This window comes from Equus quagga, chromosome 12 (assembly GCF_021613505.1).
Source record: "Equus quagga isolate Etosha38 chromosome 12, UCLA_HA_Equagga_1.0, whole genome shotgun sequence".
Taxonomy (NCBI): Eukaryota; Metazoa; Chordata; class Mammalia; order Perissodactyla; family Equidae; genus Equus; species Equus quagga.
Genome location: NC_060278.1, coordinates 61,049,600 through 61,077,519, shown reverse-complemented (window position 1 = coordinate 61,077,519; position 27,920 = coordinate 61,049,600). Strand labels below are relative to the sequence as shown.

At 62.3% G+C, this 27,920-nt stretch overlaps 2 protein-coding genes across 6 annotated transcripts; one reads left to right on the top strand and one right to left on the bottom strand.

Moving 5' to 3' along the window:
• Positions 1–57: 57 nt before the first annotated feature.
• LOC124248175 (receptor-type tyrosine-protein phosphatase V-like) lies at positions 58–11,512 on the bottom strand. Its single transcript, XM_046678020.1, is given in 30 exon segments — positions 58–152; positions 363–498; positions 826–986; positions 1,074–1,182; positions 1,347–1,483; positions 1,613–1,697; positions 1,748–1,830; positions 1,935–2,022; positions 2,182–2,249; positions 2,577–2,712; positions 2,828–2,988; positions 3,565–3,641; positions 3,644–3,690; positions 4,294–4,424; positions 5,284–5,360; positions 5,438–5,528; positions 5,690–5,783; positions 6,584–6,631; positions 6,752–6,878; positions 8,021–8,088; positions 8,535–8,591; positions 8,593–8,728; positions 9,034–9,339; positions 9,671–9,785; positions 9,787–9,935; positions 10,123–10,392; positions 10,596–10,785; positions 10,787–10,869; positions 11,063–11,111; positions 11,456–11,512. Coding segments are annotated over 30 exon segments (3,396 nt in total). The 3' UTR covers positions 58–92.
• A 5,625-nt stretch (positions 11,513–17,137) lies between these two features.
• PTPN7 (protein tyrosine phosphatase non-receptor type 7) lies at positions 17,138–27,795 on the top strand. Of its 5 annotated transcripts, none has more exons than XR_006890992.1 (11): positions 17,139–17,312; positions 18,337–18,509; positions 18,996–19,179; positions 19,452–19,536; positions 21,011–21,087; positions 22,238–22,375; positions 22,688–22,798; positions 23,468–23,625; positions 25,064–25,177; positions 26,097–26,242; positions 26,972–27,795. XR_006890992.1 is itself a non-coding variant. In XM_046678216.1 (10 exons), the coding sequence occupies exons 2-10, from the start codon at positions 18,388–18,390 to the stop codon at positions 26,188–26,190; spliced, it is 1,080 nt and encodes a 359-aa protein (XP_046534172.1). In that variant the 5' UTR covers positions 17,138–17,312; positions 18,337–18,387; the 3' UTR covers positions 26,191–27,795. The 5 variants fall into 5 exon arrangements, 2 of the variants coding, with proteins under 2 accessions (XP_046534172.1, XP_046534169.1); XR_006890991.1 differs by having other exon boundaries at positions 26,742–27,795; XR_006890990.1 differs by having other exon boundaries at positions 26,335–27,795.
• Positions 27,796–27,920: the final 125 nt, after the last annotated feature.

Genomic DNA, 27,920 nt, shown 5'->3' with positions numbered 1-27,920 from the left:
CCGAGCAGGCCAGCCTGGCCGGCCCACCTGGCTGGCCCTCACTGCCCGGTGGGCACAGGCCTCCTCTGCTCCTGCACGGCCTCATGAGAGACTCAGGGAAGCCCGTCCAGCAGTGCCTGGTTCAGACAGTTGAAGAGGTGGATGTACTGCTCCTGGGGTGGACGCAGGGTAAGGAGGCTGCCCCATCCAACCAGAAGGCCCCGTGTCCCAGCCCTGCACATCTGAGAGCATTGTGGTCCACAGCACCACCTGGCGGCCGCCCGGACAGTGCACCCTGAGGCCGCCCACAGAAGGGGCAGAAACCGCGCCCCCCCCCCCCACCCCGCCCCCACGCCACAGCCCAGCCCCTGGCCACCTCTCACCAGCGTCAGGTTCATGAGGCCACAGGCCTGTGACTGCTGCAGGGCCACGTTGAAGACGTCCACTGTGCCCTCAGCCCCAACCTGCTGCAGCAGCTGGGCCATGGCCAGGAAGGTGTCCAGTGGGGCCGCATCGTGGCTGCAATTGGCCTAGAGTTGGACCAGGTCCCTGGGGGAGGGAGGACGAAGGGCCCCAGGTCTGTGGGGAGACCCAACCTGGGTCTAGGGAGCTGGGAAGGCACCCTGGGCCCCTGGTGAGCCAGGCTGGGCCCAGGCAGGGAGGATAAACTCCAAAAAGATGTCACATCCAGAAAGGGTGTAGGGTAGGGAGAGGAGAGAGGGAGCGCGGAGAGACTGTGTCGTCTGGACCCAGGACCCAAGCAGGGCTCAGGAGACGTGAGGGCCTGCCGGAGGTACAATGAGGGGGCGCTGGTGCCTGCTCCCCCAGACCCTTGTCCAACAGCACCTGGAGTGGCTGAGCAGCGTGCCCGGCTTCTCCGTGTCCCCCGAGAAGCACTGGCACACAGCGGCCAGGAAGGGCAGCAGGGTGGTGGCAGGGAGGGCATGCCCCGGCTCCCAGCACGGCAGCTGCAGGCTCTGCACCAGCCTCTCCTGCCTGCTCTCACCCTGGGGGCAAGGACGCCAGGCATTGGCGCTGGGGAGGGCACAGCACTCTGTCCCACACATCTCTCCCTCCACGGCCTGGGGACCTACGTATGTGACCCTGAGGAGGGTACAGGGCCAGCCTGCCATGCTGCTCTCAGCCACCCAGCGCACTGTCACCACATGCAGGGCTATGGGCTGCTTCTCCATTGGCCAGACTCCTGGGCAGGACCAAGTCAGGGCTGCTCCAGCGGCAGCTCCCCGATGTCTCTAACCCCGCCCCCCCCCCGCCCCCCCCCCCCCCCCCCCCCGTCACACGCCCCGCCCCCCCCACCCCCCCCACCCCGCCCCAGCTCTGAGGCCTCCCATCCTCTGTCCCTCTGCTCCCTCACCTTCTCCCCGGCGTCAGGCGGGCACAGGGAGACCAGCACACGGGCCCCGCGCTCCCATACCAGCTCCCAGAGCTCCTCTGGCCCCATGGGGCCAGTCAACACCACGTGGTCTCGGCCGGAAGGCCCGCCCTGCAGAGCACAGCTCGTTGGCCCCAGGCACTGAGGGTGTCCCCTGCCCATCCCGCAGCTCTAGGGCCCCCAAGAGCCCCAGGCCAGGAAGCACAGGCCGTCAGAGAGGGCCACAGGTCATCATCTCACAGGGAAGAGCCAGGCTTCCGGTATCTCGTGAGAGGGGGTCTCCTCCACCTGGGGACGGGCGTCTGAGGAAAGGTGGAATGTGAGACTGCCAGTGTCCCCACCCAGCACCCTGGCCACCCATGCTGTCCACGGCACTCACAGGGGACAGTGCTGTCCTGCTCACGGCCAGGGCAGGGCATCAGAGAGCCAGCGTCATCCCCGATGACCTGGAGCAGGAGCTGGAAGAGACACACACCTGGGCCTGGGCAGAGTCTGTGGGAGGGCACGCCAGGTGGGGTGTCAGCTGCCTCAGTTCTCACTGCCCCCACAGGCCCGAGTATACCTCGTACTCCTGCAGGAAGCCGGCGTTGGTGTTGGCCGCCCTCTCTGCACATGCCTGGGTGAAGCTGGCCGCGGTGATGGGCTGGAGCCTGGGGGGCGGGGTGGGGAGGGCCGAGGGCACTGCAGGGTCCCCAGCTCTGGCAGCGAGTGCTCTCCTCTCTGCTGTGGACAGGAGTCAGGAGCCGGTCGGTGGGAGGGCATGGGGTCCTGCACCCCGCCTGGCAAGGGCCTGGGGAGCTGCGACTCACTCAGAGGGGTCCGAGGGCCCCTCCGGAATCTTGTTCAGGAGGCAGCTGTGCAGGAAGATGTACTGGCTCTTGGGGGGAGGAGGGGTCTGACGCCAAAGGAGTCTCCAGGCCCAACCAGCAAGACAGGGGTGGGCGGGGGAGGGAGGGAGGCTGGAGGAGCCCCTGGGAGCCGCCCCGTGCATCCCAGAGGGTGGAAGCGGGCAGCCCGCCGGCCCCCCGCCCCCCACATCCTCTTCCACAAAAGGGACACAGAAGCCTGGCAGGTGGTGCCATATTGCAGCCCCTCCTCCCCGGGTCCTCTGTGAGCTTCCTCCCCTGCTCCCTTCAGACCTGTGGCCCCCTGGCCGTCCACCTCCCACCCACCTTCTTGGGGTCCCGGCCTGTTGAGCCCTCACAGGGGTCTGAATCATGAGGGGCCGGTGCAGCCGCAGCGTGTACACTGTGTTGAGCACGTCCACCACCCGCTCCTCCTCCAGCTGCTGCAGCAGCCTCAACAGGGCCACGAAGGTGCCGCTGCGGCCGACACCCGCATGGTGGGGACAATGGGGCAGCTGCAGGGGCGAGGGGCTGCCGCGGCCACACACACCCCCACACCCCATCCTGAGCCCCCCCCACCCAGGCCAGGCAGCCTCCGACCCAGCCTCATCTGCAGTGCATCAGGATGGGCCCAGGGCCCCGGGAGGCCCTCACTCGCTCCTGCACCAGCTCCACGAAGGCCAACAGCGAGCTAGGGGCTGCGGGCACACTGTGGTCAAGCCACGTGGTGAACTGCAGCTGTCTCACCCTCCGTGGCTGCTGCTGGGCCATCTGAGGTGGGGAGGGTGGAGGGGCCGCTGCTTCCCCTCATCTTCCTGACCCCAGGGTCCCCGGCCTAGTCATTCAGCTTTCTTCATCAGACGCCCGAGGATAGGACTGGTGCCTCCCCTCTCAGACTGGGTGACCCCCAAGGACAGGACTGGTGCCTCCTCCCTCAGCCTGGATGCTTCCCTTGGCTCCTTCTCCAGCCTCTTGGGTGGTCCCTGCCTGGAGGGTGCCCAGGCAGAGGGGCGATGCTGGTCCCTGGCTTTCCTGCCCCAGGAGGCACAGCCTGGGAAGGCAGATGGGACACAAGGCTTCAAGATGAAGCAGCCAGCCCTGAGGGCAGGGCAGGAACCTTCACTGCTCACCTGCTCTGCCTTGACTCACTGTGTGACCTCAAGCAGACCCTTACCCTCTCTGTGCCCCCATACTTTCCCTAGCCACCAACTGCCCTGGGCAGTGCCGGGTGCCTACAATCTCAGAAGGAAGGAGGCCCAGGGACCCAGGAGGTGGGGTACTCTTCCCCAAGGGTCTCAGCTCAGATGCCCACCCCACCCACCCTGTCCCATCCCCTGGGGCACGCACATACTGTAGCAGGATCTCCCGCGTGGTCCACTCATCCTGGGGCTCCTAGGCCAGGAGGTGGACGGTGACATGACCGCGGTGACAGGGGTGGGGTCGGCCGGTCAGTAGTGCTCACACAGCACCCGGGGCCGAGGGTAGAGTGGAGGGGGCGGTGGTGGCCCCAACCCTCCCACCCGTCTTCCTGGGTCTGCGGACAGTCTGCGCAGCTCCGAGGCCACCTCCCCCAGACCTCTCGTCTGACCCCAAGGACTTCAGCAGCTACCGGGTCCCTTTAGGAAACTGGCTGGCCTTACTGAGGGCCACCCAGCCTCACGGCTCCAGCAGCAGGACAGACCCAACCAGCGTTCTCTGTCCAGAGCCCTGCACGGAGCAGGACACAGAGGAGGCCCCTCGGGCTTGTCGGAAGAGAGGATGCAGGTGCCCACCCTGGGGCAGTCGTCCCTCGCCGGCCCTGTCTCCTAACCCCCCGCCCCATCTCCACCCGGAGCCGGTGGACACACTGAGCAGTGGCAGAGGCCAGCGGAAACTGGGTCAAGCCAGGAGCTGGAGTCCCTGGGCCCTTACGCTGCCTCCCCTGCCTGGGTGGCCTTGGGGACCCCACCAACCTCACTGGTCCGGCCTCAGTTCCGCCTGACCCACCCTCCCACACCTGGACCCCCCTGGCCATTCCTGCAAGGAGCGCACGTGCCCCCTGGTGGCCATTCTGGAGACTGCGGGGAGCTCACCCTCCCGTTATCCATGCCCACGGTCAGCATGAGGATGACGCGGACCTGCTGCTCCCACAGCAGCCGCCAGAAGTCCCCCAGAGTCTTCTTGAGGGGCCCCTGCGTGGTGATGAACTCCTGCGAGTGGGCATAGCCCTGTGGGGGCGGAGGGCAGGAGCACGGGAAGTGGTGACACCTGGGTCCCCTGGGCCCCACCAAGCACGAGGCAGTCAATACCCCATGCATGATCTCCAGGAGGGAGGAGCAGCATCTCTGCGTCGGCGTGTGCAAACATGCCAACACACGTGCGGGGTTCACATCAGGAGGGGTGGCCTCGGGGACACCACCACACCCCAGCCCCACCTGGATGGGGCAAGAAAACCCTACGAGACAACTCGAGATATAGCAGAAGTGCTGTCCCCAGGTCACCCTCTTTGCCAACCTTCCTGAATCAAACTCTGTGCTTCCTCCACTGCCCTCCAGAGAAACCTGAAGCCTCAGCCTGATGAGCCAGCTCCCTCATCTAGCCCCACTCAGCCTTTGCTGTCTCACGTCCCCCCACTGCACGCTCACCCCGCACATGCCTGGACACCCCGCCACAGGCTGTGCATGTCCTTTCTCTCCTTCAACACTTAGAATTCTGCTCGTCCTCAAGAGATCAGTGGAGGCCTTCTCAAGACCTCAGAGACTCAGTTCCTCCTTCCTCCACGTGCCCTGAGCACTGTGCTGGTTCCAGCACTCCTCACATTGCTGGTAGGTGTGACACACACCTGCACACACGTGCACACACACACACGTACAAGCTGCTTTGAAGGTGGGAATTTGGTTAGCTGGCCCTGCCTCCTGTGGGCCTGACGTGGGGCCTGGCACACGGCAGGCCCTCAGGAACCACCTGCCAGGTCGACCTACAGAAACTCCAGCTGGTGACCTTCGTGGAGGAGAAGAGGCGCGTCCTGCCAACAGCTCTGTCCCCGGCAGATGCCCCGCAGAGAGCCCTTCCCGCAGGTGGCCTTACCAGGAGGAAGTTGGCATTGACGTAGTCCGAGTGGGGCTCTCCCTCCAGTGGGGCCAGCCGCACCAGGGAGTGGTCATCTGCACAGGGCGAAGCCGAGCGGTCAGAGCCTGGCACACACAGCCCCTCTGGCCCGCCGCCCTGGCCCGGCGCTCACAGGGCAGCTCGTGTGGGTAATGGTTCTTGGCGGTGTTGGCGGGGGGCTCGGCCTCCAGTCTGGGCTGTTACTTGCCCACCTCCTTCAGCTCCTGCAGAGATTGGGGGCAGGTGCTGGGGGCTGACCCCACCCTAGGAGAGGGGCAGGGGCCGTGCACAGCTGGGAGATCCCCCCCACCTCCAGGGCAGGTCCAGGCCCCCTAGGTGCCTGCGGCCCTCCCTGCTCTGGGCCTGAGGACCCCCGAGGCCGTACCTCAAACTCCTGGAAGAAAGCCTGGTGGGCATGCACGCTCTTGGCCTCGTAGCTCTGCCAGAAGCTGTGGACGGGGATCGGCCAGTGGGAGCACCTGGCGGGAGGTGGGGGAGAGGGCCCACGGCCTGGTGTGCAGTCCCGCCCTGCGCCCAGGTGGGTAGTGGGGACGGGCCTGGCTGCATGACCTGATCACCTGGGAGCTGCTGGGAGCACAGCCCCGGGTCCCACTCCCCGGAGTGGAGCCAGCACGCTGAGCAGGTCCCCCAACGCACGGCCCAGGATGCCACCACCGATGTGGGAAGATGGTGGGGCAGACAGGCCACAGGGGGACGCACCAGTGAGTCATGCCTTAGAGCTCTCCTGGGTCCCAAGGAGGGCTCTGTGCACAGCCCTGCTCACTAATGTTGGCTCAGTATGGAGTCAATCCAGGGAGGGCGGGAGTGAGCAGAGGGCACAGTTACAGCCCTTGCCCTCCAGAGCCCCAGGCCAGTGACCCCGGCCAGCAGAGAGCCCCTCGGGAGAGGAAGAAAGAAAAGAAAGAGACTGGTCTGATAGATCCAAGTGGTTAGTCAGGGAGAAGGTAAGGACTGGAGTGGGTGAGTTTGGGGGAGGGGGGGAGGAGGGGAGAGGAGAGAGGAGAGGAGGAGGTGAGGGAGGGAGAGGAGACTCCAGGGTGGACAGCAGCCAGGAGCTCCAAGAGTTGGAGAAAGGGCCCTGGCGAAGGTGTGACGAAAGTGTGCAGGTGGCCGAGGAAGCACAGTGCGGCTGGCAGAGGCCTGTGGGCCGTCTGGGATGCAGCCCCGGGGGAGAAGGCCACGTCCCCTGACCTGAGCAGGGCAGGGCGCCCCTGCCCACCACACCAGGCCGTCAGGAGGGGCGGGAACACGCACTCGCAGCAGGTTGTAAGCTGTCAGCTCTTGGGAAAAGTGGCTCTTCTCTTCGCTGCAGAGGGTGAAGAGGCTGTGGGAGGCAGCCCCGGGGGGACAGAAGGTGGGCTGGCCTCTTGGGGAACGGGGTCCTCCTCCCCCAGCCACGCTGGCCCCAGCCTTCCCTCCCACTCACCTCTGCCCCCTCACCCGCCTCCAGTACAACAGGCCCAGCACAGCACAGACGGTGAGGACGCCAGCCACCACGATGCCCGCCGCCGCTGTGGGGGGCATTGCTGCCCGCGAGACACCAATCCGGGGCTCTACGGAGGGCAGGGCGGAACATGGCAGCCTGTCCCACTGTCCTGCAGACATGCCAGCCTCTGCTGGACTTGAGACCCTCTGGGGGGAGGGCACAGTGACAAGCCCTCCCCCAGAAGTCCCAGATGCCAAACCGAGGCCAGAGACGGCTGCCAGGGGGGCCACCCTGGAGAACACATGGCAAACTCTCCATGCCCCACTCCCGAGCCCGCCCTAAAGACCCCACTCCGTTCCCTGACACCCTCAAAGAAAGGAAAGAAGGGAGAGGCCTGGCCTCCTGGACCTTCCAGAATGCACTGTCCGGTGTGGTAGCTGCACGTGGGTATGGAGCACGTGAAATGTGGCTGCTCCAGATTAAGACTTGCCCTCAGTGTAAAATACACTCAGGATCTCAGACTTGACCCAAAAAAAAAGGATGTAAAATATCTCAATCATTTAAAATAACGCATCACATATTGATATAGCATTTTTTTTTAAAGATTTTATTTTTTTCCTTTTTCTCCCCAAAGCACCCCAGTACATAGTTGTATATTCTTTGTTCTGGGTCCTTCTAGTTGTGGCATGTGGGACGCCCCCTCAGCGTGGCTTGATGAGCAGTGCCATGTCCGCGCCCAGGATTCGAACCAACGAAACACTGGGCCACCTGCAGCGGAGCGCGCGAACTTAACCACTCAGCCACCGGGCCAGCCCCTTGATATAGCATTTTTGATATCTTGGTTTAAATAAAATGTTACTAAAATTAATTTCACGTCTTTCTTTTTACCTTTTTAACGTAGCTACTAGGAAATTTTAAATGACATTTGTGGTTCACGTGGTGGCCTGCCTTAAGCTTCCACTGGACAGCGCTGCTCCAGAAGCTTGAGGGCCTGGGAGCAGCGGGCACAGAGGGCAGGGCAGGGAGGGTGGGCCGTCACGGTCCAGGCCCCTGCCTCTCCTGCCCTATCCCTCTGATCCCGGGCCGAGCCTGGGGCCCGGAGCCCCTCATCTCTGGTCTGGGCCTCCAGCTCTGCGAGGTGGGACATGTGCTCCCTGCAGTCTCGGCTCAGAGCCTCCTGCGGCTGGTTGGGGACGAGCCTCACACGAGGGCCCAGTGCTCCGCCCACCCCAGCGCCCAGCTGGAACCCTGGCTGGGTGCCCGCCCTACCTGAGAAGGCCGAGAACGAGAGAACAGTCTTAGGAGTGCTGTGTCTGGTGAAGGCCACGACGCTGAACCTGGGGCAGAGAGACAGGAGCTTCTGTTGGGGAGGGGCAGGCAGAGAGGGCAACTCAGTCACAAGCAACGGAGCCTCAAAGATGAGAGCCCCTCACCTGTTTAGAGCTACCTGAAACTTCAGAACAAGCTACCCTAGCTTCTCTTCTGTGTTCCCTGTCCCACTCTGAGAGCAAGGAGGTGTCTAAACATCCTCGGCATCACCCTGGCAAGCTGAAACAGCACCCCTCCCCCCTTCTTCTCCGAAAAAAGAAACATCTGACAGATGGTGGTTCCCCTTTTCGCCTTGTCTACCAGGAAACCCAGTCAAAATAACTCTATTGACCCTTATGGACCAGTACGTGCTTTCTCTTTGCAACTCAGTCCAGATCTTTTGTTGAGAGAACGTGTGAACAACCCACAACCGAAACTTACAGCGGCTGCCCCTCCCCTCGGCCTTAGCCCTCACCGATACTGGGAGCCCGGCTTGAGCCACCCATTACATATCTCCTGGGTCTGCCCACAGGCACCTCCAGGATCTCGGCACAGCCCAGTGCCCCGGAGGGAAGGGGTTGGGGAGCAGGATGACTAGGTAGGAGTCCTGATCTCCATAGTAGTGGTCATACCACGTGCGGTTGAGGGCTTCCTGGGGAGGCCGAGCCACTGGCAGAGAGAAGAGAAACAGCGAAGGGGCCAGGCAGGGTCGGCAGTGGGGCCCAGGCCTCCCTCCTCCGCAGAGGGTACCCCGTTCCTCCAGCACTCTCCCACAACTCATGATGCACCGTCAGCCCCATCTTCAAGAACATGCCGGGCCCCGCTTCCCACTCGGAGACTCACGCCGGCCCCAGGCATTTCACCTCCTCAGCCTCCATGCCCGACCCCTCAGCCTCGCCCTGCTTGGCAGTGGCCAGGGTCACTCAGGCCCTCGGGGGCCAGGACTCACGTGACGTGTTAGTGTTGGCAGTGACTGTACCACTGGATCCACTGGATCTGCCCATCGTCCTTCCCAAACATGCCCTGTGCGACCATCACTCCCATCCCCGGCTCAGGCTCCAGCTCGGGGGCTGCGGCTAATGCTGGGGGGTGCCAGGCTGGGGACGGTGAGCAGGAGAGTGAGGTCCTGACAGGGCGCCTAGCAAGGTCCCCAAAGGTGGGGTCATGCCATCGATCCCCAGCGCCCCTCACGGTGCCTGCCACCCAGTGGCTGATGGAGACAACTACATAAGGACTGGAAGATTCCTGGACCGGCATGCAAGGCCTGAGGCTCATGGCACCTGGAGCAGGGCCACAGAAAGGGTTGGAACCTGAACCTCAGCTCCCTCTACCAGAGTGGGGATGACATGATTACATGGGGCTGTGTGAGGATTAAATGAGACGACAGCACAGAGGCTGGGACACAGAGAGGTCCACATGACACCACCGTCACCTCCTCAGGTGGACACCACCACCAGCCACCAGGCAGGGCACTCCTTCGGAGCCTCATTCCTGCCCTGCAGGATTCCAAAGGACCCCTCTGCACCCCCCACCCCCACCCGGTTGTATCCTGCCCACTTGGCCAGAGGAGAAGAGTTGAGGCACCTCGGCTGTGTCCCCTTACGCCCTCACGGGTCCACCCGGTGGCATTGGGCCCCACTACCCGATGGGGCCCAGCAGCAGTGCTGAGCACCAACTCATAGCAGGTGCCCAGAGAGAGGTGAAGGAAGGTGTGACTGGAGACCCCCCTGTCTGACCACCGCGGTCTGACTGGTGCCACCTAGGAGGTCTGTGAGCACCAGGTTTAGCCAGCCAGCGCCCGCAGGACCCGTCCAGGTGGCTCGCAGTGCACTGGTGCCCAGAGCACAGAGCACCAGCTGATCCGGAGACAGGGGGGCTGCAGGAAGGATGGAGAGGGCGAACCCAAGCTGGAGAGAGGACCCTGGAGCAGGATCCCGGTGCAGACCCCCACAGCAGGGAGCCAGGAAGCCCAGCCATGCCGGGACGTGGTTGCCAGGAGCTCTGGATGGCCCCACCCCTCCCCGATCAGCAGCCACCTGGGCCCCTGCCAAGGGCCTGCGCACCTGTCCACTGCTGGACACTGGTCTTCCCCTGGAGGTGGCCAGCGCAGGTGGTTACCTCCAGATCATACTTGCTACCTGGTAGCAGGTCACTAAAGTTGTAGGACAGGGTGCCTGGGGGCACGGAGATATTCCATGCCAATGTCTGGGACTCCAGGTGGTAGAGGAGAAGCTGGTAGCCATCCTGCACCCCTGGGGCAGCACCCCACGAGGCCTCCAGGCTGGATGGGCTCCCAGGGCTATGGAGCTGCAGGTGGCAGACGGTCGATGGGGCTGCGTTGGAGGGAGGGAAGCACTCAGTTCAGGACCTGGGGGCATCACCCTCTCCTTCTGAGTGGGCCATTGTACCCTGCGTGGTCCTCGGAGACACTGACGTCTTGGCTACCCTGCCCCTCGGCAGCCCTCCAGGGCAGCCACTTCTTTCTCAGACACGGGGCAATGCCTGTATAACCCCTCTCAGCCTGCAGGCCACACACCAGTGTAGACAGTGAGGGTGACAGTGGCATTCTGCCCACACGGTCGCAGGGTGGTCACTTCCAGCTGGTAGCGACTTCCTGGCACCAGGCCCTGGAACTCAAAGCTGGACGCGTTGGTGTGGACCTGGAGCGGCCGCCCTTCAGGAGAGCCGAGGGGGTGCAGACAGGTGAGGCAGAGGGCATGGCTGAAAACGGCCTGGCTCTGGGGCTGCCCAGCTCAGAGAGAGGCTGGTCGGTCTCCCCTGGCTGCTGACGTTGACTTTCAGAGGCGGTCCTGGGGAAAAGGGGGAGCATTCTGGATCTCCCAGCACCCCTTCTGCCCCAAAGAGGGAGGCGAGGCAAACGGGACAGAGTAGAGGCAGGGTCTGCATGGAGAGGCTGGCCCTGGACCCCCCTCCCTCCCAGACTCCCTTCTTCCCAGCTAGACCCCCTCCCTCCCAGACCTCCTCCCCTCTGAAGACATCTACCTCCACACTCCCGGGCTGGGCTCCCTTCCGCGGAGTGGCACTCGTCTTCCTGTAGGAAGGAGGTGGTGAGGGGGAGATTGGCAGAGGACTCTGGGGTCCAGGCCTCTGTGAAAGCCAGTGGGGACAGGCTGGGATCAGAGGGAAGCTGTCCTCTTGCCTGACACCACCCGCAGACAGGGCCAAAGGGGCTTCAGGGGCAGGCACACTCAGGTGCCAGAGGCAGCCCGAGGCGAGGGCAGACTGTTCTCGTCGTCCTGCCTGCTGGTGGGTGGGAAGGGGCGGCCTCTGTTCTGGATAATGCAGTCCAGCTGTGGGGCCCTCAGAGAGGCGGGAGGGCTGGACCAGCCCTGGAGAGCAGGGGCCCCACCCACCTGGACCCAAAGCCCACCTCACCTTGGCCAAGAAGGCCCAGAGCCAGAGGAGGGAAGCGAACAGCACTGGGAGCCTCATCCCGAAGTCTGCAAAGGAAAGTTGGGAGGCAAGGGGAGGAACCAGTACCCCCTCAACTCTCCCCTTGCCCCACTGGCTGGCTGGCAAGGGAGGCAAGGCTGGTTCAGGCAGACGGCAGGCAGCCAGAGCAAGGGGCTGCCTCTCAACACCAGACCCTGAGCCCCACCCCGCCCGGCCTGGCAGGGCTCTGTGAGGGGAGAGAGACGAGACTGGCTCAGGGACCAGAAAGTGCAAGGGGATTTCAACTCTCAGGCTCAGACAATCCCCCCTCTCCCTGTGCCTCCCCCACCTCCACCCCCTTCCGGCAGCTGGCTTTCTGAGCAAGAAGATGTCCTGTTCTCTGAGGAAGACCAAGAGGAGGAATGGCCTCGCAAGTGGACACAATAGCAGTGGCAGCTGGCTGCACACTCCTGGACCCTGGAAGAGAACTGTGGACTCTGCTGGCACGTGGGAGACCCATGGGGTGTTTGTGTTCCTGGGGAGAGGGGGCCCCCGGTGACCTTGTGTGTTGTGTGTTGCTGTGAGCTGGGTGGATGGAGCAGCTCTGAGGGCGTGGCCCCTTCTGTGTATCCGGGTGTCCCGGTGCTCCTGGGGACAGAGGCACCGGAACACACCCTAAAGGCCTCAATTCAGCGAATGCAGGTCTGGAAGAGCCCACCTGGCACTTGGCACCATCTGCTCCCACGCCCTCACTGCCCAGATGAGGGGGCTGACACCCAGAGAGGGGAGAGCCCAGCCCGGGGCCCCGAGCCTGTGAGCAGAGGAGCTGGACTTGAACCTGGGCCTTCTGGTCCCACTGAGCAGAGATGGCAAACCTTGCTCTGAGCCCCCACATTGGGATCCTCTCAGCTCAGAACGCTCCAAGGAGCCCCTCACGTCCCTAGGGTTTGTGCTTGCCTTCCTCGATAGAGATGCCCTCCCCATCCCCCACCCCCACCTGGTGGCAGGTGCTGCGAAGGCCGGGGGAGCCCACCTGGGGCCCGGCCTAGAGGACGGAGGGGTTGAGGCTTCACCCCTGCCTAGAGACAGCTCCTCACCTCGAGCTGCCCACTGTGTGGCCCCCCAAGACAGATGCAAGGGAGGGAGAACAGGAAGAGAAGGAGGAGAAGGAGGTTCCGGGCCCTGGGAAAGAAGCCAGGACTCAGACACTAACTCAGGAAGTGGAGAGGGGAAATTTGCAGAAAACAGGCAGGTGGAGAGACTCTGAACCCCAGACACCTTCTGTGGGAGCCAGGGCCAGCCCTGTGGGAGGACAGGCTGCACAGAGATCAGCTCAGGCCAGACCCAGGGGCCGCCTGCCGCGCCCTGCTCCACCCAGCCCAAACCTCAGAGCCGCCCACTGGCCCCTGGATGGGGGCCTGGAAATTCCGGCCTGCAGACTCATCAGATTTTCTAGGCCGTGTGTGTGTGCACATGTGTATCTGTGCACACATGTGCTCTTTCAAAAGAGGTAGGGGGAGAGAAACTAGGAAAACTGACGTGAGAGGGAGGAGGTCCCAGTCTGGCTGAGCTGCCCCCCATCCCGCCTGACCTGGGGGCACCTCACTGTGCTCTTTCTCGTAGTGTCCCCATCAGCCCCAGTGAAGGCAGGGAGTGGGGTGGGACATCCTAATTCAGAATCTAAGTAGAAGAGATGCAGCAAGACGTGGCTGCAGGTAAGGGGGGACTCAGACGCTTCCCAAGAGTTCCCACAAAGAGGGGACCATGCAGACTCCGTAGCTCATCCTGTGGACAGCGAAGACCCACCTGCCAGCCTGGGGCCGCCTTGGGGACGGGAGGGTGGCTCAGGGAGGGTGCAGAAAGGCTCTGACAGAAGCGACAGACCCCCCCAGCCCAGGCCTCTCCACTCAGCAAACAACCTCCCACGGGCTAAGTCCCCTCCAGCAGCCGCTCACACAGACAAACCCACACCCTCTGCCTGGTGAACCCCGGTTCCTCCCCAGATCTCGGAGCACCTACTGACTCCTTCTAGAAGGAGCCAGCCCGGAGGCAGAGGAGGGCAGGGGATGGGTCCAGATGTCCTGGTTCCCAAATGTGAGCCTGCCTGGGCTCTCCTGCGGCTGGCCCAGGCCCCTGACCGGCTCTCCCCGGGCCTGCGTCAGGCCTCCCCACGCTGGGGAAGATAACCACCAGGCAGGAGGAGTGGGCTGGCATGGACTGCCCAGTCTCCCAGTCCTCCTCCCACGCTCTGGGGAAGGTCACTGGAGAGGGAGGCCCAGGGCCCGCTGACCAGGCTGTGGGAAGGCAGAAGGATTGCGAGGAGCTGTGCACGCGTGTGCCGGCAGCCTGGGCATGTGTGTGGACGGCGATCCATGAGGGTGCGCACACCTATCTGGATGAATGTGCATGTGTGGGCATCCAGGGACATCAAGGAGGGGCAGGGGGGACAGGAGGTTCCCCTGGGAAGAAAAGGCCCTGCTGGGGAACAGATGCCCATTTTGCCAGCTCTGGGCTTGAGAGAGAGGGAGAGACTCTATTCTGTCCTAAAGTCCTCCTGACGGGGACCAGGTCCAGCCACCCGGCAGAGAGCGGGGCTCCTCGCTGGAGCTCCCAGCAGGCTGCCCTGGCTCCCCTGGTGCCCAACTGGCCTGAGTGACTGGTCTTTCGGCTGGGGGGCTAGGTAGGGGAAAGCCCCCTCACCAGCAGGCACCCAGAAGTGGTCATGGAAACTGGGTCGGGAGAGGGCTGGGCATTCCGGGTGGCCCACAGAGATAGGACCCCAGGACACGCCCAGGGGCCTCCCTGCCCCCTGCCGGCCCAGGCTCATCCCACGTTCCTAACAGCACTTCTCTGCCCCACTCACTGTGAGACTCCTCCCACGTCCCCCTGACTCCTCCTGGGCGAGGCCCCCCCACCCCAGGTCCCGGCTCTCTGTGTCTCTGTCTCCCCCACACAGCAGGGACACACTGGGGGAAGCCGGCGGGGCTGGGCCAGGAGTTGGGGGGGGTTGGAGGATCTGGGAGCCTAGGGCTTCTCCAGAGAGGAAGGGGGAAGGCCAAGGAGGGGGACAGGACACAGGGAGTGTGCAGGACCCGGGAGTCCTGGCCTTGGCGACTGACCCTGTCCTCGAGATCCCCCTTTGGAATTTTATAGGGTGGCAGCCTTTGACTGGGCTGGCAGCAGCCTGGCCTGCTCCCTTGTGCTGAGCAAGGACTTCTGAGAATCCCGGATAACCCGCCCCTCTGAGGGGCTCCTCACACTGAGGACAGGGAGGTGTGGCTCGCAGCCCTGGGACTGGGGAGTGACTGGGGGAGGGAGGCGGTGTGCTGGGCAGCCCTCCCTGAAGGCTGGCTGGAGAGGGTGGGCAGTGGGGACAGGGGTCTGCAGAGAGATGAGACTCACACCCAGACGCTGCCCCGGCCCCCCTCCCACAGCAGCCCCGGCAGCCGATGGCTCCTGAGCACCGTCGGGTCGGTGCAGACACTTCACAGGACTCAGAACTCCTGACAAGAGGCAGGCGCTGGCTTCACCCCTGGGAAGGGAGGACGGATGAGGATACAGCCTCAGGGCGGTTCTGTCACTTCCCCAGGGTCATACAACTAAGAAGCCACAGTGCAGACTGGCAGGTCCTCCTGGCTTTCGAGGACTGATGCACTTTCTCTGGAGTCGAGGGTGGCTGGGACCAAGTCCCAACGCTGGCAGGCAGATCATCCATCCGAGTGACGAAGGTTTGAGAGCTGTCTGGCGGTTCCACACCAGAGACCGGGAAGGTTCTGGAGGGGGAGTCACTCCCAGGGCCCTCTATGCCTCCCCACCCCCCTCCCAGAAGCCTGGATGGGGCCGAGTCCACCCCAGAGAGGGCAGAGAGATGTCCCAGGCTGCAGGACGATGACACGTGTCTTGTCCCATCTGAGGCTTGTGGGTGGTGCCTCCCCTGGTCACACCTCAGCAGATGTCCAGCATTTCTCAGCAGAAGAGAGAGAGGGAGCGGGCAGGAGGCAAGGGATGGCTATGCCTCCTCCCCAAATGCACCCAAGGTCACTGGGAGCTCCTCAGGGTCTTGCAGATGCCCCACCGTGACCCCCACCCAACCACCTTCCCCGTCTCCTGCCCCCTCTTCCTTGCCCTCCACCCAAGAGCTCAGCTTCCAGCTCCTCAAACCGCAGCCTCGTGAGGGGAGGGCTATGCCCTCAGCCAATAAGCCTCAGACAGGGAAACCTAGGGGGCCCTCGTGGGCCAGAGGGGCGAGGGCTTTGCCCACTTCCTCGTCCCCACCCCTGTGGTATCCTGGCTTCCTGTTCTTGATAACAACCAGCAGCTTGGCCCAGAGGGGGTGGCCCTCTTTCCCATCCCCTCCTGCCCCTCTTTGATCCCCAGGGCCCCACTATCCACTAGTGGAAACACCAGCGGGTTGGGGGTGGGGTGGGGGTGGGGTGGGGGGGTGGAGGCCGAGGCCAACCTCAGTCACTTCCCACAGGGAGAGCAGGCATTCCCAGACTCCTGCCCTCTCTCCCCGTCCCGGACACCAGCTCTGCTCTCAGGGAAGCCCCCCACCCCCAGGGGAGCACGGATGCCAGGCTCAGACAGGGGCTTGTCCCAGTGCCCACCGCCAGAGCTCCACAGGTCATCCTGTCCTTTATCTCAGCCCTCCTCCCCGACGGGCCAGTGGAAGGCCAGCCCCTCCCCACCGCCCCCTGCGCGTGCCCACCCCTGTGCCTATTGTACATCATTTCTTCTTTGCTGTCACCGTCTGACGGCTGAATCAGAGAAGTGGGAGGCAGAGCGAGGACAGGGATCGCGTGAGTCGGGGGCCGGGTGGAAGGGCGTTTGGAACGTTGCAAGGTGAAAGGAGACGAGCAGAGAGCATGAACCTCTGGGCTGCTGGCCAGCAAGGGGCCCGCCGAGCCCAGGCAGCAGGGGAGAGGGGGGCAGTAGAGTCTGGACTTGGGGGCAACTCCCCGGACCCCAGGCATGCAGGCGCCCCAGCGGCAAAGAAGACATGGGAGGCCCCTGGAGAGAGGGCCAGAGACTGTCCACGCTCGGTAAGTCTTCTACCTAGAGGTCGGGGCTCTGGGAGGAGGCCTGGAAGGGGCTGGGAGCCGGGGAAAGGCCCCCAGACTGTCCGTCAGGCTGTCTCTGCCGCCTGCTTCCCTGCTGGCTGGACCGTCTCAGACAGCGGCCGCTGAGAGCTGGGGTGGGGCGCAGGCCTGGGATGACCTTCCGGCCTGGCCTGGGCCTTCCTTTCCCACGGGGAGCGAGGATTGCTGCCTCTGTTCTTCCCCACCCCACCTCAGGTCTGCGCCCACCTCCGCTCTGGGGAGGCGCAGCCGTGCTCCCTGTGAAGTCCCATGGCGGAAAGGACAAGGGCTTCCAGGGCAAGGCTCTGGGGCCGAAGCAGAGCAGTGGAGACTCATCTGCGGCCAAGGTCGGCTTCACCAGGAGCAACCTGGGTTCTTGGTGGGACAGCCTGGAGCCGGGGGTCAGCCGAGCTCTGCCCAGCATGCAGGCAGAGGCTGGATGTGACAGAGGCCCACAGGAACGCTGCAGAAGGAGGAGAGTTTGGGAGCTGGGGCACCTGCGTGGTCGCCCCTCACCCATTCCCAGGCAGCAGGGCTTGGGCCCATGGCGAAGGTGCTGGGACGAGGCCAGCCCGCCCCAGAGGGGCACAGGCAGGAGGCACCGACCCCTGGTGGCAGCGGCAGGCGCAGGAGGGCAGCATGCAGCTGGGGTGTGCGTGGGTGGCAGCGAGGAGGGGCTGAGGGAGGAAGCTGGCTTCCTGAAGCCTCCTCAGCCCTCAAAGACAGACCGACAGACAGACAGACAGCTGGCAAGAGGTAGCCTGGGGGACACAGCTGCTTCAGTAAGTACCTGAATGGGGGAGGAGGAGTCCCAGGCCCCGGGGCTGCGGACCCCTGGGGTGACGGGAGGGCATCCCCAAGGAGCGGGTGCGAGAGGGCGCGTCGGGGGCCACAGTGCTGGGGAATGGGTGCTGACCTGGCTGACGTCCCCGAGGGGCAGGGCAGGGGGCGGCAGGAGAGCAGAGGCTGAAGAACCCCCTCCTGCTCCTGGGGGGGCCTCCCTCCACCACGCGCATCTGCAGGGCCACACTCTCCCCTCACTTCCATCCCAGCGGGCGTGGCGACTGACACCCCCTTCACCTGGGGAGCTGTGACCCCGGAGGTGGGGGCTGTCCCCCGGGAGGAGGTGGCCCCACCACCTCTGTGCCCCCTTGCGTGCCCCCAGCTGTCGCCTCACCATGCGCTGTCGCCCAAGGGCTTGGTGAGGCCATTTCCTGTGACGGTTGCAGAGGCGGGAGATCGGGGGGATGGGCAGAGGAGGAAGGAAACACCCCCAGCCTACCCCCTGGACAGAGACCCCAGATGCCAGGATGAACTTGGGAGGGGTAGGGTTAGGAGCGGGTCCCGTGGGGGGCCAGCAGCCCGGCATGCCTGGGTCCCCGACCAGCCCCAATGCTGCGAGAGGCCTCAAATTCCCCATTCAGACAAGGCCCACTGGCTAAACCTAGACAGGCTCTGTGGGCCTCCCTCTGGTTGACACAGAACACAAGGGCTGTGTGTCCTCCAGGAACACACTTGGGGCTCCAGCAGCCTCTTCTCCCCTCTCTGCCTCCTTCTGGATTCTTTCCCATCTTCACCCCCAATCTGGAACCCTTGCTCTAACCCAACACTGCCTGCCGCCCTGGGTCCCCCTGTTGTGGAGATCCTGGCCTTCCCCCAGTGAGAATGACACCACTGCCTGGGGAACAGAAGACACGCCCAGTGAAAACCAGTGCCGGGGGGCAGAAGGCCAGCCTGGGCCTGGGTGCCTTCCTCTGGCCAGTCGGGCAGGCCCGAGGTCAGTAGCTGAGGGGCCCTGTCTTGCAGGCGAACCCCATGGCTGAGTGAGCCTCCCCTGGGCCCAGCACCCACCCCAGCATGGTCCAGGCCCGTGGGGGGCCCTCCAGAGCACAGGCACCGCCCTCGTCTTTGGAGGCAGCCATGACCCAGCCTCCACCCACCAAAGCGCCAGCCAAGAAGCATGTGCGGCTGCAGGAGAGGTGAGATCTGTCGTGGGAGGGGGCCTTCCCAGCCCCCAGCGCCATCTGCCCCTCGGGCTCCGACAGCTGAGTCCAGAGGGCCCTGGGCTGTTGACACCAACCTGAGAAAGAGACCAGATGTGTTCGCTTGCTCATCGTTTACGTGCCCTTTACTTGTCTGGGGCACGAAGTTTCACATCCACCAGGATGGGCTGAGCAGCCCCAGAGCAGGGCCATCTTGGGTTTGGATGTGGGTGCAAGCTTTAGGGGCCGGGTCGGGGGTGGGCAGAGGTGGGCAGAGGGAGGCAGCAGTGGGGTTCCTGGCTGCCCTGTTCTGGCTGACAAAAGGAGAAGGACAGGCAGCAGGGGCCGGAACCCTCAACTTCACGGGGCCTCGGGGTCAAGGGGACGATAAGCAGCCACGTCCTCGGACAGGCCCCACAACCTAATAACTGAGAAGAGCCCGCGGGCTTGGGCGCTCACTGGACCCTGGTTCTGGGCCTGCAGGCGAGGCTCCAACGTCGCTCTGATGCTGGACGTGCGGTCCCTGGGGGCTGTGGAGCCCATCTGCTCAGTGAACACACCCCGGGAGGTCACCCTACACTTCCTGCGCACAGCCGGACACCCCCTCACCCGCTGGGCCCTGCAGCACCAGCCGCCCAGCCCCAAGCAACTGGAAGAGGAATTCTTGGTAAGAACTCGGGGTCCCCCCAAGCCCCTCTGCCCTCTGAGTCAGAGGCAGCTGGCACCGTTCTGCCCTGGGCCCTGCGGGCATGTCTCCTCCTTGGGCCCTTAGGAAAGAGAACCCCAGGGCTCAGGGGGGTAGACCGCACCTGCCCTCTCCTTAGCCCTCCACCTCATCCTGACCTGCCAGGAGGGAGCCGCCGGCCCAGCTCTGCTAGACGAGGGTGGAAGGGGTGGGGAGCCTGGGGACGGGTGTTCACTGTTCCCTCCTCCTGCCAGAAGATCCCCCCAAACTTTGTGAGCCCTGAAGACCTGGACATTCCTGGCCACGCCTCCAAGGACCGATACAAGACCATCTTGCCAAGTAAGCACCGTGGCTGGGATCCGAGGGGACGGTACTGTCCCTGGGGCTGGAGAGGTGCCAAAGGCCAGATACACAGCCCTCGACAGGGATGAGCCACCTGCCCTGGAGCATCTTCTTTCAGCAGAGAAATTCCAAAACCATGCCTGTGCGGGGGCAGGAGGAGCAGTAACCATAACCCCAGCGAGGAGACAGGCACTCTCCTGTGCAGATGCTTCCCGTGGCCAGGCATGCTCAGCGTCCCCTAGAGTAATTCACTGCTCACAAGGACCCCATGAAGTCGGTATTATGGTGTCATTATCCCCATTTTACAAACGAGGAAACTGAGTCTCAGAGAAGTTGCATAACTTGCCCAAGCTTGCACAGCTCGTTGCACCAAACCTTCTTCCTCCTCTTCCCCATGGGAAACGCCCAGCAAAGGTTTGCAGTGAAGAGCTGCCATTGGGACAGCTCCCCAAGAGAGGGCTTTAAGAAACTCCATGGAGGCAGGGCAGGGTCTGCGAGAGAGCAGTGACAGGCTGGAGACCGGGGTCACGGAGCTATAAGAAGGCGACCCTGCAAGATTGGCAGACCGGGGCATCAGCACCTCTTGTTGTTCAGCGGGAGGAAGAGTCCTTGGGGACTCTCCCTCTCTCTCCCCTTCCTCCCTCACGGCAGCCTTATCTGGCAATTCACCTCTGCACGGCCAGGGGCCAGGCCGAGGCCTCAGCTCTCTGCTCGCACTGCATTCGAATCCTCGGTCCCGGTCCTCTGCCTGCACGGCTGGGTCAAGGGCTGTCAGCGCTCAGCCAGCTGGAGGAAGAGGGAGCAGCCTGCTCTTGGCCTAATTAGGGCCAGCCTGAAGCCAGGGAGGGGGAGGTCCCCGAGCCTGAGGTGCCCTGGCCCCCTGCGTACCTCTGCCCGGAACAGGCTGGCGCTGGGAGAGCGAGCCCCTTCTCCGCTCCGCTCCTCTCCTCGCCTCACCTCTCCTGTCCTCACAAGCCAGCTTCTTCATCCTGCTTGGACTGGAGAAAGCCCTCGCCTGCAGTGGGAGAGGCTGACACCCCCAGTGGTGGCAGGAAACCCGGGTTCTAAGGCCGGTTCTCCATCACGACTTCAGACAAATCATCTGAATCCTGCATTCACCATCAGAAAACATTCTCCCTCCACAACATCCCGTTCTCTGCTCCTATGGGCACAACCCTATTCTCCAGCCTCACTGACCTCAAGGCTAGCACACCACCACAGCATCCCGTTAGGTTTTGGCGTCTCCGTTGCCTTTCCTCGCTGGTCCAGGCTGGACAGCACCCCCCCCCCCCCCACTCTTCCCAAATCATGCCACTTGGATCGCGTCACTCTACTGCTCGAAAACATCCTGCGGCTCCTCACTGTCTGTAAAGTCATCCAGTGGGTACCGGGCCACCTGCTCTTCTCGGCCCCGCTGGAGTTGCAGTGGTTACCTTTTGGCCTCTGATTTCCCCTGATTTCTACCTCCTAGATCCCCAGAGCCGTGTCTGTCTAGGCCGGGCACAGAGCCAAGAGGATGGAGACTATATCAACGCCAACTACGTCCGGGTGAGTGGCCTGGCTGTGGCAGGGGCGCGAGGAATGGGGGCGAGCTGTGTTTGAAGAGGCCCACAGAGAATCTGCCAGCTGCAGCTGGCGGCTCGGGTGCCTGGGTTTCCTGACCCCGACTCATGGCCTCCTTGGCCCTACCAAGCTGGCACGGACACCGAACAGGGCCTGAGACACCAACCAAGAACACAGAGCAGATGTCAAACAACCTGAAAAGGAGAGACCACCCGGTCTCCTTACCCTGCCCTGTCACCTCCTCCATGCCGACCTGTAAAGGTGGAGGAGCAGGCATTGTTGAACCCAATCGCCAGCCTCTCTGAGGTCTGCATGGCATGTGCCAGCACCCACGGGAGCTCCCCGCTGTCCCCCTTTCCTCTCTCTCCGGCCTTAAATGGCCCCCGAGCAGCCCCTCTTTGTGGAGATGATTTAACATCAAGCTGTAGGAACCCGAAGGCAGCTCCACCTCCCTTCCCACCTCCGTTGGCCCCAAATAGATGTAAGGCAGCGCTCTCTAGTGGTTCAAAGTGGGCAGGACAGCGGGCCGAGATGAGAAGTCGCTCGCCAGGGACGCCGTGAGGAACGTGTTCTCCCCTTGGCAGCAGAAACCAAGTGGACAGGTGCTCCTGCATCCTCTTGAGGAGCAGGAAGCTGGGGATTCTGAAGCGGAGAACAAGAGCTGGCAAGTGGGCACCACATCTTGCTACTAAATGTATACAAGTAATATGCAAAAGTGAAACATTCATTCAACAGACACACTGTTTTCTCACTTTGCAATAGTATAAAGCAGGGGAGGAAGGGGCACATGGTACAGAGGTCCTGATCCATGCTAGACTCTCAATGTTCTTTCTTCAATTTAATGTGCACAACATTCATGCAAGATAGATATTATGCCCCCTTTACGGATGAGAACACTGAGGCTACAGAGCTGGGTGAGCTGCTCACGGTGGCACAGCCAGAGACCAGAAGAACGTAGATTTGGAATCAGCTGTTCCTCACTCCAGAGCCTGTGTCCTTCCCACCACGTGGCTTCCGGTGTGTGCTTTTGGTGCATGTGTGTCCAGGTGTGCGTGTTCACAGCTTCAGCCTGGTCCTAGGACTTGCAGAGTCTGGGACACTCACTGCTTTCCTGTCCCTTCTGCGCACCCCCCAGGGATACGGCGGGCAGGAGAAGGCCTACATTGCCACCCAGGGCCCCATGCCCAACACCGTGTCGGACTTCTGGGAGATGGTGTGGCAGGAAGAAGTGTCACTCATTGTCATGCTCACTCAGCTCCGAGAGAGCAAGGAGGTAAGAGGCAGACCACAGCCCTGGGGACCCCAGAAAGGGCTATGCTCCACCACGCACACGCCCCAGCTCTGGGCCGCTCAAGACCAGGGGCTCCCTGGTGGCTGAGACCACCTGTAGCCAGGCCCAGCGTGCAGCTCTCAGAAAAGTCCCTGAGATGCACCTGTGGAGGCTAGCACAGCCGGAACACAGGACGGGCGAGCACTTCATCTGCAGGCGCCAAGCTCTGGAGCCCCCAGCAGGTGCTAATGACCCCCCAGTCCCTGCTCCAGCTGATGGACGCTTCCCCCTTCTGACTCCCTCCCTCCCTCCCAGAAATGTGTCCTCTACTGGCCCACGGAAGAGGACACCTACGGACCCTTTCGGATTCGCGTCCAGGATGTGAAAGAGCACCCAGAATACACCGTGCGGCAGCTCTCCATCCAGGTACCACCCTCTGGGGCCAGGCCTGGTCAGGTCACCCCCCACTTCTCTGGAACTCAGATCTAAACCTTCTTGAACCCACACCTAAGAGAAGTGCTTGAGGCCCAGAAGGAAGACACACAAGGGCGCTGTCCTCAGGGAGCCTCCAGTCAAACAGGGCAGAGCCACCAAACCCAGTAGGAGCCACCAGGAACCATCCATGTCTGCTGAATGGGCCAGGAGAGGAGAGCCGGGGTCCCCAGGAGCGACAGGAGGTCCACAGAGATGTACAGGGGCGCACATAAAAGTGCCTTAAACAGCCCATACCACTGTAGAGCGCTTTATGCTTTTCAAAGCATTTCTCTATCGACGCATTACCCTCCAAGCATCCTGGGAAGTAAACCAATACCACTGCACTGTCCCCACTTTCTGGGTGAAGAAAATGAGATTAAGGGACTTGCCCAAAGTCACGTGCTAGTCGGTGTCAGAGGCAGGCCCTGAACTAGGGTCCTTCTGCTCTCGCCTGACAGTGCTCCTTCCAGTGTTCGGAGGGGGGAATGGTGGGGTACGATGACCTGCTCGGGGCCGTGGCTGCCCCACGGAGAACTCCAGCCCTCACCCTCCTCTGGCACAGAGAAGGGGGGGGCAGTGTGCCCCCCCGACCCCGGTTCTCAAGCCTTGTCCCCACCCCAGCACCAGGAGGAGCACCGGTCTGTGAAGCACATCCTCTTCTCGGCCTGGCCTGACCACCAGACCCCCGAGTCAGCGGGGCCCCTGCTGCGCCTGGTGGCCGAGGTGGAGGAGAGCCCAGAGACGGCCGCCAACACCGGGCCCATCGTGGTCCACTGCAGGTATGTGGCGTCTCCCTCCACCGCAGCCCGTGGCCAGGCCCCCTTCCACGGGGTCTCTCCTGGGAAGGGCTCCAAGCAGAGCAGTCGGGCAGGCCCAGTTCTCACTGGGACAGGAGCCTCTCGGTCATCCAGCCAGCGCTCTGTTCTTCTTCCCTCCTTGGTGCAGAACCTGGTCTTCTGGGCTGGACATCCAGGCACAGTCCAAAGAGGGGAGGGAAGATCAGGAAGCCCCCAGGCTGCTGGGGGAGGAAATAAACGTGGTCCCTGCTGTCAGGGAACTCATTCATTCATTCAACAAACGTTTACTGGAAACCTGCTATTGTCAGGCATGGTGTTCGATGCTAAGGAGACAGGATTCTGGCCTGACGGGTATAGAGTCTGGTGGAACAGACAGCAGATAACACAATTAAACACACAGAGGATGAGAGCTGTGACAGGCTGTGTGCACAGCACAGAACCAAGTCGCCCCACCAGACTTTGGCCAGAAGTGGCTTTCCAGGAGGAAGGACCTCTAAGCTAAGACCTGAAAAGTGAAGAGGGGAAAGGGAAAGTGCTCTAGGCTGCTGGAGCAGCATGTGCAAAGGCCCAGAGATGAAATGTAAAGGGGGACACTTTGCTGGGAGTAAATTAGAGAGTGGGTGCTTGGCAGTGATGTGGTAGGGACAGTGACGAGAGATGGGTCTGGAAGGTGGGTGAAGTCCAGGTGGTGAGGGACCTCATAGGATGGGCTAAGAAACTTGGATTTGCCACTTGAAAAGAATACTTTGGCTAAAGCATATCAAGTATATTGAGGTGGACTAGGGGGTGACACAGGGGACAAGCTGCAAACAGGAAGCCATTTGGGGCAGATCCTAACGGAACAGAGAGACAGAAGTGCAGACAGCAAGGGCTCCCCACCCCACAGGGGCGTGAGTGCCGGGAGTCACGGGGCGCCTCCATCAGGGGTGTGCACGGGAAAGCTCCTAAGAAAGGAGAAGGCTTTGAAATAAAGGACAAGACAGCAGAGTGGAGAGGACTGTGGGGAGGAGCCGGCTGGGGACAGGGCTGAGTGTGGGCAGCTGTGAAGACGTGTCTGCGGGGAGGAAGTGGCGGTTAGATAAGGGGCTCAGGGGTCAGCAGGCCCAGCACAGCACCGTCAGTTGGAAACTGCTGTGCACTGCCAAGCGAGGAGAGCTCCTCACGCCTGCACAAGGACCAAGGGCGACCTGGAATCTGTTTAATGAGGCGGGTACAATGTAGCCTCCTCCAGTGTAAAGCTGTGACCCGTGGAGGCACTGCCACCTTCCTCCGTCCCCATGTCCTCCGCCCAAACACAGTGCCCTTAGCTCCTACTGTTTTCCCTATGGTTGGGGGCCCGGCCCCCACGTTCCCCGCTCACCTGACCCCCCATGTTCCCTGTTCTCCCGTGACCCCCCATTCGCTCCCTGGCTACGTCCAGTGCAGGGATTGGCCGGACCGGCTGTTTCATTGCCACCCGAATTGGATGTCAACAACTGAAGGCCCGAGGGGAAGTAGACATTCTGGGCATCGTGTGCCAACTGCGGCTGGACAGGTGGGTCCACGGAGGTAAACAGCACCGAGACTATTAACGAGCGAGCGGCATCAGTGCCTCCCGGGGTCAGAGCAGTCACAGACGCCCACCGCTGAGCACTTCCTGCGAGAAAGGAAGGGGCCCCTTTTGCTTAAAGACCTATTTCTTTTGTGATTAACACCCAGGAGAGAATCTCAATCTAGAATCTTAGCTTGGGGTTTAGGACTAAAGACGCCGTTCTGTGGCTTTCCCCGGGCCTTCGATCTTTTTTGTTTTCGTCTTGGTTCTTCTAAATTCCCTACTCAGGGGAAAGGCAGCGGAAAGGGTTGTGGCTGGTTCTAGACACCAGGCGGCCACAGGAAGTGCACAGACGCTCACTGGCTTTGGAGACAGGGACCAGGGTGCAAATTCTGACTCACGCCTCCCTGAGCTGTCACTGAATTTCTCTGGGCCCTTCTTTCTTATCTAGAGAGAAATAGTGGCCCCATCCCCCCAAAAAACTGTTGTAAGGAATGAGTTAACTTATGTGAAAGTGTTTGGGAAACATGAGAACCTACTAGACAAATGTACGGAATTATTATTGGTACTTTCAAGGTTATTGGAAAGAGGAAACCTTAGGCTCAGGGACATCCCTGGCCTGGTCTGAGGAATCAGGGGCTGTTTCTATCCAGGAGCTGGTGGTTAGAGAAGACCAAGTGCTGGGCATGGGGGGGCATCTCCTCCTTGGCACAGCCAGTCCTTGGGCTCAGCCCTGGGTAAGTGGCAGGGGGCTTTCCTCGTGGGGAAGGGCTGAGGGGCAGCCAGAAGGAGCAGGAGGCAGAGGATGAATGTATGTGGAGGAGCTGACAGATTTTTGGGGAATGTCAGGCTCTCCCTGGAGGACAGCGAGGACGGCCGAGCCGACCCTCGTCCGCTCAGGTCTGTGTGCCTCTCCTCCCAGGGGCGGGATGATCCAGACCACGGAGCAGTACCAGTTCCTGCACCACACCTTGGCCCTGTACGCTGCCCAGCTGCCGGGGGAGCCCAGCCCCTGACCCCAGACGCCCTCCACCAGCCCAGGCGCCGACTTCTCCCAGGCCTGGGAAGGTGGGTCTGGGGAAAGAGGGCTTTGTGGCCTAGGGTCCTCCTGGGTGCGCATGGGAAGAGGCTGCCCCCTCAGTGAGCGTGTGTGGTTACAGGAAGCTGACCAGCAAGGACCGAGGCCGGAGTGCAGGTCTTCACCACTGGCCAGTCCTCTCCTTCCTCTCGTGGACACTAGGGGCAAATTCCCACGTCCCTCTGAACTTAAAGATAGGAGGTGGCGTTGACAACAGGTCTGAGATAGAAGCCCAGGGGTCTGGTCTTCTCTCAAACCCTCTGTGAGCTTCAGTCTCTTCGTCTATGACATGGACACCTAAGTGCTTTGCTGCCTCACGGGGAAAACAATCAGAGAACTTCCTAGAAGCCATTCCAGCTGTATCCCCTTCCTGGGGCCGGCAAGAGAGTGACCCCAAGGTCGTTCTCCATGACCCTGCCCATGTACAGGCCAAGTGCCAGAGCTGGGATCAGCCTGGTCCTGACTTTGGCCACGTTCTCGACATCCCAGCAGTGACGCTGTGCTTCCTCACTCCACATCTGCGAGAGGTGGATACCCCCCAGAGAGAACAGGGACCCAGACTTCCCCTGCGCCCACTCATGTCCCTGGGGGCAGGCGACAGAAAAAAACGGGCCAAGCAGCTGAAATTTCTGGAAGAGGGAAAGTGTGGGGACCCTCAGAGGCCCAGAGGGCTGTCCCACCTCCATAGTGGCCGGCCACTCACCTCAGTTGCTCCCTAGGGAGGCCCAGCATCCTCTGTCTTCCTTCCATGACCTCAGAAGACATCCTGGGCATCCAGGAAGTCCAGAAGAAAGAGGAGAGAGGAGGAGGCGGAGAGCACGGCCTGGTTTTAGATAATGGGCACCCCACGGCCCTCTGCCCCCTGCGTGCACAGAGCACACCTGGAGAGCGTGGTTGTTTCCAGGAACAGTCTGAGTTAAGCCATGTGGGGCAGAGCTGGGAGCTCAGACCAAACCGGGACCCCGCACAGTCTACCCCAGAGAACTAACTCCCCTCATCATCTCGGCATCAACACAATTTCCAGGGCACCCCAGATCTATCTCAGGGCTGATGTCCACACCCCAGGAAGCCATCAAAGCCGTCATCCGTGAAGCCAAGATGGGCTGCCCATGGGGAGAGGGAGGCACCCCTCCTGCAGGCACAGAGCCCCTGGGGTCTGCCTCTGCCCGTGCCAGTTCTCTGTGGACCCCTGAGGAGCTGGAGCTGGAGAACAGCTGGGCCTCCTCATTTATGACATCTCTTCCAAGGAACACACAGCACTGAAACCGAGGCTCATTTTCTTCATGTTCCCGCAGGGCCTTATTGAGCGCCTCCCTCCTTCCAGCTCCGGTAGGGGGCTCCCCATACCTGTACCCTCCCCAACCCCTCTGAGGGGCACCCACAGTCTGTGCCCGGGAGGCTGGGCAGAGAGCTCGGACCCAGCCAGAAGGGCAGCAACTGCACAGGCTCCCCACCCCGGGCGCTGTGGCCCCAGCCTGTTCCAGAACTTAGAGAGTGCGCCTCTGGAAAAGCAGCCATGTGGGAAAATAAAGGCTTCTGGGATGGCTGATTCATTCCTTCTTTCCATCTTCTCAGGCATCTGGAGCCCCTTTACAGCAATAGAGAGAGAAAATCCATAGACCAGGAGCAGGCTGCAGGCCCTTCCCCGGGGCATGGAACCTTCTAGCC

Bases quoted from the DNA above. Each gene is read 5' to 3' on its own strand.
- PTPN7 (XM_046678213.1), top strand. From the start codon at position 18,388: ATGGTCCAGGCCCGTGGGGGGCCCTCCAGAGCACAGGCACCGCCCTCG. The intron at 19,537-21,010 runs GTAAGCACCGTG...TCTACCTCCTAG, and splicing joins ATACAAGACCATCTTGCCAA to ATCCCCAGAGCCGTGTCTGT. The intron at 23,626-25,063 runs GTATGTGGCGTC...GGCTACGTCCAG, and splicing joins CCCATCGTGGTCCACTGCAG to TGCAGGGATTGGCCGGACCG.